Raw genomic sequence first — 8722 nt, 5'->3', positions numbered from 1 at the left:
CAGACTTCCCTCTCTCCAGACACTTCCTCCAGCTCCTCCGCGGGAATGCTGAGGCGTTCCCAAGCCAGCCGAGAGACATAGTCCCTCCAGCGTGTCCTAGGTCTTCCCCGGGGCCTCCTCCCGGTGGGACATGCCCGGAACACCTCCCTAGGAAGGCGCCCAGGAGGCATCCGAAACAGATGCCCGAGCCACCTCAGCTGGCTCCTCTCGATGTGGAGGAGCAGCGGTTCTACTCTGAGCTCCTCCCGGGTGACCGAGCTCCTCACCCTATCTCTAAGGGTGCGCCCGGCCACCCTGCGGAGAAAGCTCATTTCGGCCGCCTGTATCCGGGATCTTGCCCTTTCGGTCATGACCCAAAGTTCATGACCATAGGTGAGAGTCGGAACGTAGATTGACCAGTAAATCAAGAGCTTCGCCTTATGGCTCAGCTCTGTCTTCACCACGACGGATCGGTACATCGACCGCATTGCTGCAGAAGCTGCACCAATCCGCCTGTCAATCTCCCGTTCTATCCTTCCCTCACTCGTGAACAAGACCCCAAAATCATAATGTTCCGAAGTATTGCATATTTCTTACTGTCAGTCCAAGCCTACTGCCCGTACCTGGCCTCCGCCTCACTGTGATCCAGCCTTGGATTCTACTTCCTCTTTTCTAGAAAACTAAACCATCTCAATACGTAACAAAAACTCACATCTGATTGAAATATCAAAATTCCATCATTGCTTTTAACAGAACAATCAGAATTACACACTGATTTCACACAAAACTATCAATGCCTTAAAATCAAAACATAAATCTTTATATTTTGATTACTTGACTAAACATGGATCATCATTGATTAGACATTGATCAAACAATTATCAAATTCTTTACTTTTAGGCTTGAAACCATCATTTTTGTTGCTTCCTCAGTATGCTGTGTGTCTCTTCTCTGTGTGGCACGCACACATGAACTTTGCAGTTCCTCATTTCGGCAGAGATGTGTCTACTCTACTTCCTCTTTCCCGTGTCTGCATTTTTCACTCTTTTAGATGTAAAATCACTTCTCCCCATTCTTTTAATACAATTATTTCACATTTTATTTTTACACATGTACTAATGATTATTTCAACAAACACACAGAAATCATCTTATGATTGTCTTTACTTATTAAAAGCTTAACTTTTCTAAGCATTCTGCCACAGCACGAGGTAGGGCAGTCGTCTTCTAACCAGCAAGTTGGTGGTTCTCCCGGTCTCCCCGCATGCCTAAGTGTCCCTGAGCAAGACACTGAACCCCAAATTGCTCCCGGTGGTTCGACTGGCGCCAGTGTGCGGCAGCCTCTCGTCATCGGTGTGTGAATGTGTGTGTGAATGGGTGAATGGTGTATGATTTCCTGTAAAGCGCTTTGGCCAGTGTAACACACTGTGAAATATGCGCTATATAAATACAGTCCATTTACCATTTTAATAATAATTCCTTTCTTCTCCAACCTCCCCGGAACTTCCTCTTTCTCCTTTGCCTTCTCTGTATCTCGGTGCTCTTTGAGGCCCATTTTTAGAGCCTTGCTGACACACTCTCAGGCACCCTAACTGTGTGTCAAGCTGCAGTTTGAAATTCACACCTGCAGTCAAATGTACATCTCCCACTGTGGGAGCCACACAGAGAGCATAATGGGAGGAGAGAGCCCCTCAGCTACACTGATACAAATGCTCTCAGACAGCCTAAATGGAATACCAGTCAAAGCCTTGATGTACAGTAGATTAGTCTCATATCTACTGCTCTGCTGTCTAACCACTGAACTGGGAGATGCTGTGTGTGTGTGTGTGTCCCACAGAGGCAGAGTGGACAGAATGGTTCAACAGAGATGATGAGAGAGGATCTGGAGACTGGGAGAAGCTGTCCGACCTCCACGAGGCCTATCCTGATCGACTGTGTAGCAGTCCACTGGACATCCAGGTAGATCTCTTCTTACTTTATCAAACACATGTATATGTTTGAGTATGTGTGCACAGTCTCAAACACCACAAACTGAGAGCAAATGCAGTCACCAAGTCACTTAGATGCAAGCTTCTGATCATAACAGCTGGGTCATTATCATGGGCTTCTGAAACTTTAATACATATATTTAATATTCACAACCCCCTGGTACCCCAGTCTTTCTAGCAATTTACAAAGACTAACATTTAAGAAGTATTTCAACTTAATCTTTATGTTTTTACCATGTGGAGAGGCTGCCAGCCTTCCGCTTTCTGGGATTATCTGACCTGGGGTGTGAATACTTCTGGTGTGCTTAAAAAGGCCCAGCAGAGACTTACTTCCTACAGGTGCTCAGGAAAAACAACATCTCCCAGAGACTGCTGGTGTCCTTCTATCAGTGCTGCATTGAGAGCATCCTTACATGCTGTATATGTGTATGGTACAGCAGCAGCACAGTGGCTCAGAGGAAAACACTCCAGAGGGTCATTAATATGGCCCAGGAGATCGTCAGCTGCCCTCTCCTCACTCTGGAAGAACTACACAGTTCCCGCTGCCTCAAAAAAGCCCAGGAACATCATTAAGGACCCTTCACACCCAAGACGTTCACTCTTTGAACTGCTGCTGTCAGGTAGATGGTTCAGAACAATCAAGTCAAGGACCACTAGATTCAAGGATAGTTTTTACCCAACAGCAGTTACCACACTCAATGCTGCAAAAATACAATATGCCTGTGTGTGTGTGTGGTTAGGGGAGGGGTGTGTGCAGGCACTACTGTCCCCACTATAAGTCTTAGCCTGTCATAACTGCACTGCTCAGGTTGCTGATTGTGTACAGTAGGAATGTCTCTTCAAAAGAAGATGGTATCTGTCATTTGTGCAATGACATACTGTAGTTCTCCTCTAACCTAGAGAAACAATTTTTGTCCCTACTTTACAATACAACCCAGATGACCTTTCCAGCAGCAAGCTTACTGGACCATTGCCATCATGGTGACAATCATGGCTGTGGTTATGGAACCATCATGGTTTGGTTAAGTTTAGGAATGGAGATGAATTGTTATTTTATATATCATTAATTTTATATCACGATTATAGTGACCAGAATTATCGTGAATATCAGTATTATCACAGTATTTTTTAAAATGTGTTGAAAAGTACCAAAAGTACTGTTACACAGTCTGAAATAATTCATTTGTGGTATTATACTGAAAACCACAAATACAATTAGCAGCACTATGCACTTTTTGTAGATGAGAAGAAGGAACCCATAGCATTACTGAGTCTTCCTGCTGCATGCCCACTAAGGAATAAGAAATTATTGCTATTTTTTTCATACACACATTTCAAATTATTAAAATTATTGTTATTCATTATTGTTATTATTTTTCATATAAACAGAGACACACATACACACATTCAGTCTAAGTCTTAAGAAGACTGATACTAATTGCAGTGAGCCCAGCAACTGACATAAATACAGACGAGTATAGTGTTTTTGCAGTTGGAACAGCTTTACAACCAATGACCAACATACGTAGTGTGATAGTGGTTTTACAAGGATAGGTAACACTGAAAGCTTCAGTCTAAAATAGCACAAGCTATTTACAAGTTAGACAAACCAGGACATTTACCCCACTTCAAAGTCCCATCTCTCATGGAGCCAAACATTTACTTACATTGCGTTTGCTGTAAAGTGTTCCCTCCCTTTTACAGCGGTTTTTCTTTCTGCATGTTCTGCAGACAGGGTGACCATCTTCAATAAGTTTCCCCCAGCTCTCTTATAAAACACAAAATACCAGCACATTTCAGACTTAGTCCTCTTAGAAGGCTGAAAAATCTCTGGTGTGCAAACACAAAACAAACACATGTTGCATGCTGCAACTATGTCTGGCTGACTGTTGCTAACTTTGGCATTTCTCTTACCACAATTTTAATGATAATTAAGATTTGAAACAGTAATACTGTTGCCAAAAAAATTGCCATGCTTTACCATGATACTGGTAACAATTTCATATTTATGTAGGAGCAAAACTAGTTGGCTAGGTATGGTTTTGGTGTGAACTGATCACTAAATTCAATTCAATTTAATTGAAATTTATTTGTATAGTGCCAAATCACAACACAAGTCATCTCAGGACACTTTACAAAGTAAGGTCTAGACCTTACTGTTATTATTATAGAGGAAAACCCAACAAACCCCCCTTGAGCAACACTTGGTGACAGTGGGGAGGAAAAACTCCCTTTAATGGAAGAAACCTCTGACAGACCCCGGCTCTTGGTGGGCAGCCTTCGGCCTATACCGGTTCGGGTGAGTGGATAGAGGAGAGAGAAAAGAAAAGAAAAGCAACAAGACACAACAAACAATCAACACTGGTCAGGTTGATGAGGACGGTGACTGCTCATGAGAAACGTAGAGCTCCAGAGCCAGGGCAACCTGCAGAAAGGTGCAGGGAGAAAGAGAGGACACACTACAGGAGAGAGGAGACACAAAGTTAGTGATGTGTAATGGTGCCATATAGAAGCATAGAGAGAGACGAAAGGAGAGGAGAGGAGAGGAGAGGGGAGAGGAGAAATTCAAAGCATCATGGGCCCCCAGCAGCCTAGGCCTATAACAGCATAATTAAGGGAAGGCTCAGGGTCTAAGGTTTAAGCTTTTTGATAAGCTTTATCAAAAAGGAAAGTCTTACAGTAAGTCTACTCTTAAAGGTAGAGGTGTCCGCCTCCTGAACTGAGACTGGGAGTTGGTTCCACAGGAGAGGAGCTTGATAGCTAAAGGCTCTGCCTCCCTTTAGAAGTAAGTTACTTCTAAACTTTGACAAAACTGAAGTCATTGTCAGAGTTTAGAAGTAAGAAATTACAAGTCATCCAGACCTTTATGTCTTTAAGACATGCTTAAAGTTTGACCAACTGATCTGATTCATCTGGGTTCATAGATAAATATAAATTCTTTGACATTCCTGCCTAAAGGGAGCATGTATAAAGTGAAGAGAATTGGACCTAACACAGAGCCCTGTGGAACACCATGACTAACTTCAGTCGTCACAGAAGATTCATCATTAACATGAACAAAATGGAATCTTCCTGACAAATAAGATTTGAACCAACTTAGCGCAATTCCTTTAATCCCAATAACATGTACAAGTCTCTGGAGTAAGATGCTGTGATCAATGGTGTCAAAAGCAGCACTGAGATCTAAGAGGACAGGTATGGAGTCAAGTCCTTTGTCTGAGGCTAGGAGAAGATCATTGGTGACTTTCACCAGTGCAGTTTCTGTACTATGATGGACTCTAAATCCTGTCTGAAAATCCTCATTCAAATTATTCCTGTGCAGGTGGTCACATAACTGCTTTGCAGCAGCTTTTTCAAGGAGTTTAGAAATAAACGGGAGATTGGATATTGGTCTATAATTGGCACCTGGGTCAAGAGTAGATCAATTGTGTTTGTATTCTTCATCATGGTTACAATAATAAACATGAAGTTAAGGTTGGGAACAGTAAATCATAAAAAAACTTCTTTTCCACAGGGAACAAAGTCCCTTCTATTGGAAAACCCTGGTTTTCTGACCCATCCAACCACTCCAGCAACCTCCAAAGAGTCAATTCATGCTTTGTGCATTTACATGTCCACTAAGGTGGATTTATCTTCTCAGGTCTGCAAGGGTTCATCTGAAAAACATAATGCAAGTGCAGTATTTTGATTGATCCTGTCTAAGTTTATCAGGGTAAATACTTATATTTGAACTTCTGCTTATCATGATGTTGAGGGCATTGGACACCAGCTTGGCAGTTAGTCTTTTAGTATTGTAAAGGTTTTAACTGTGTTTGCCGAAAACAGTCTCCAATCCAATGCTGTAGTTACTGTCATATAAATAATGTTTGCTAAAAACCATACTTTGTCTTTTTAAAGTTAAAACCATATAGCTGAAAATTGTTAAAGATTTTTGACCAGCCAATGGGCTTGGGGGCCGAGTACCACGAAAATGTAGAGTAGTACTGCGAGATGGACTAACATGTTGTTATGGGTCTGCTTGTGGAATTTATTGACAAGACAAAAAGTAAAATATAGAATAATGCCATAACAGCCTTATTCTTTAATTCAGAAAGAGAGCAGGATAAACTTAATGGAGTTAGGCTTAAACAGCACCATATCCTTGCGTTTCTGTAGCTAGAACATGTTTCTAAAAGTACATTAATCAGATGCTATTCTGAGACCTGTGTGGTTGTAGCCTGCACCTAAAGCTGTGGTTGTAATTTGCCAGGGCTCCCTTGAAACAGAAGTATTAAACCTCAGTGGAATCTTCCTGGTTAAATAAAGGCTAAATAATCCCTGAGCCACAAGTCCTAGCTGGTTTGCACAGCAACTGTGTTTGTGTATACAGTGCAGCCCAACAAACTCATTTTGTTCTAATAAAATAGTCAGTAAATAATAATTACAACCAGGATCCAAATCCCACACTGCTCACGATACAAGTAGCTTTCCACACAACAGCTGGGTACAGCTGGTTAGTTAACTGAGGAGCCAGAGGTGTGCAGTGTGTGTTATACAGCTGCCCATGCAGCAGCTCTCTAACTGTGGCTGTGGCCCTAACATTTCCATCTGCTTGTTCCATTAGTCCCTGTTGATTTTTTGTCATTTTTTTCTTTAGCTGTTTTTACCTTTATTATACAGTGAATGACTAAGATGCAGACAGGAAACATGGGCAAAGAGAAAGAGAGTGATATACAGCAAAGGTCCCCAGTCCAAAGTGTAACATGGATGTTGTGGTTATGTGAGCTGTACTATAACCATGACAACTATACTATACCTCATGTGGCTCCTCCAAACACCCCGCCTTTTGCTAGTTGAATGTTTTTAATGTGAAGCAGCAGCAAAATGTTGTTCCATTTACATCAGGATAAATTTTATACAGCTTCGATACAGTGTAAAGAGTAAAGCTATTATCAGTGAGAGGACACTGATTGGATTACATGCTGCATTGTTTACTGTGCATCCACTGTGCTTGTAAAGGCAGTCTGCAGCACGGGAATGGTAGATCCTGCCAATACATAGAGGTAATAATAAAATAATATATTTAATGGCTATTGCAGAACAAGTGGCAGCCATCAAATAACCAGGGCTTGGACTTCATAAAACCATAGGAACCACATCTATATGTGACAACAATAATGTTACATTAATGGTGTCCCAGAGCAAAGTCACCACATTGGTGTCAGGTCCAACTGCTCCTGTGCTGAGTTTCGTCAGCACCAGGCCAGCCTGCCATTATGTGCTGCTGGGATGTCGATTCAGCCTGGCACATAAAGTGACAGGTGTTTGCCTTGTATGAAGATAAGTAGTTGTGCCAGGTCTGCCCACATCACCTCCAACACCCATAACACCAGCATAAAAAATAGCTCCTGCAGGATCCAGCTGGTCTGTTTTACGGCTGCTGCACAAATTTCTACCATTATCCTATTGTCTCTTACCAGTCTTATTATTTGTTAAAAATCATTCCAAATTGATTATTCACATAAAATAATGATTTAGAGAAAAGCAGTAATGTTGGTTTTATAGTTTTGTATTAGCTCTGTTTTGCCATGTGGGATGTAGCTGCAGTTTCATTCTATTTTTACAAACATTCAGGAGGAACTGCCACATCCTGCCTAGTTTATATGCCATTTTTCCACAGAGTCTGGACATAGTCAAAGTTTTCCTCAGTTTGCAGTTTTCCCTGTTTGATGTGCCTCTGTGGGATCCTATTTTTAGAAAACAACTGTTTTAGTTGTCTCCTTCCAATATGTTACATAATGTGGCTTGGATTTGTGTTGGATTTACTGAGTAATAATAGTTAAAGTAATGGAAATGGTAAGACTTAGGGTCACTGGAGTTCAAGAGGTCAATGGTGTATTGTCTTTTTATAAATGTTATTTAGAAATGATTATTACATACATTGTGAGACATCAGCATCATTAAAGAATTGTTCAAGAGTTCAACTTTTCCAAACATAACACAGTATTTATAGTATCTGAAGAACACATAACAGACCAAACTCGGTGCACAAATTGGACAAACCAAGCATAAAACACACATGATAGGGCAGTGCATTTCTGTTGTAAATAATCCAGTAACTACCTGGCTGACACTCCAACTTATGCAGGTGACGGTATTGCACCTTAAGGCTGGAAGAAGAAGAACCCTACCGCACAGACAGTATACACATTAAAGACCGATAGCATCACGATAGCACAATTATTCATGCTTACCTCCAGACTGTCACCAAAGCTACATGTTGACTGGTTGGCAGAGAACAATCCTTAAATGCTAACAAAGCCTGCTGATACACTCGCTTATCAAGTAATATACCACACATATTCCTGATTTTGTTTTTTCACGCAATGATTTATCTGTTTCATATCACTTTAAACTGGCAAATGTGTTAGCTTGGATGCAGTCAAATGCTAAAACAAAGCCAGTACTGATTGGAGATTATTTTGTGCACAAAGATGTTTTTGACTCGGATGAAAAAAATACGACACTAGTCTGACCACATAACAGTTTTCTATTTTACACAGTCCATTTTAAATGAGCCTTGGCCCAGAGAAAACGCCTTCTGGATCATGTTTAGATATGGCTTCTTTTTCGACCTATAAAGTTTTAGCCGACAATGGTGAATGGCACGGCGGATTGTGTTCACCAACAATGTTTTCTGGAAGTATTCCTGAGCCCATGTTGTGATTTCCATTACAGTAGCATTCCTGTATGTGATGCAGTGCCGTCTAAGGGCCC

At 41.4% G+C, this 8722-nt stretch overlaps 1 protein-coding gene across 5 annotated transcripts in view; it reads left to right on the top strand.

The window, feature by feature from the left end:
• cemip (cell migration inducing hyaluronidase 1) overlaps positions 1 to 8722 on the top strand; it is a 403506-nt gene that overhangs the window by 236740 nt on the left and 158044 nt on the right. For all 5 annotated transcript variants that reach the window (XM_020618886.1, XM_020618887.1, XM_020618884.1 and 2 more), the window contains one exon: positions 1816 to 1937. In XM_020618886.1, the coding sequence (XP_020474542.1) occupies positions 1816 to 1937 (122 nt within the window). The remainder of the gene's footprint in view (positions 1 to 1815; positions 1938 to 8722) is intronic.

This window comes from Monopterus albus, unplaced genomic scaffold (assembly GCF_001952655.1).
Source record: "Monopterus albus unplaced genomic scaffold, M_albus_1.0 scaffold210.1, whole genome shotgun sequence".
Classification (NCBI taxonomy): Eukaryota; Metazoa; Chordata; class Actinopteri; order Synbranchiformes; family Synbranchidae; genus Monopterus; species Monopterus albus.
This window is presented reverse-complemented; position numbering and strand designations above follow the sequence as displayed.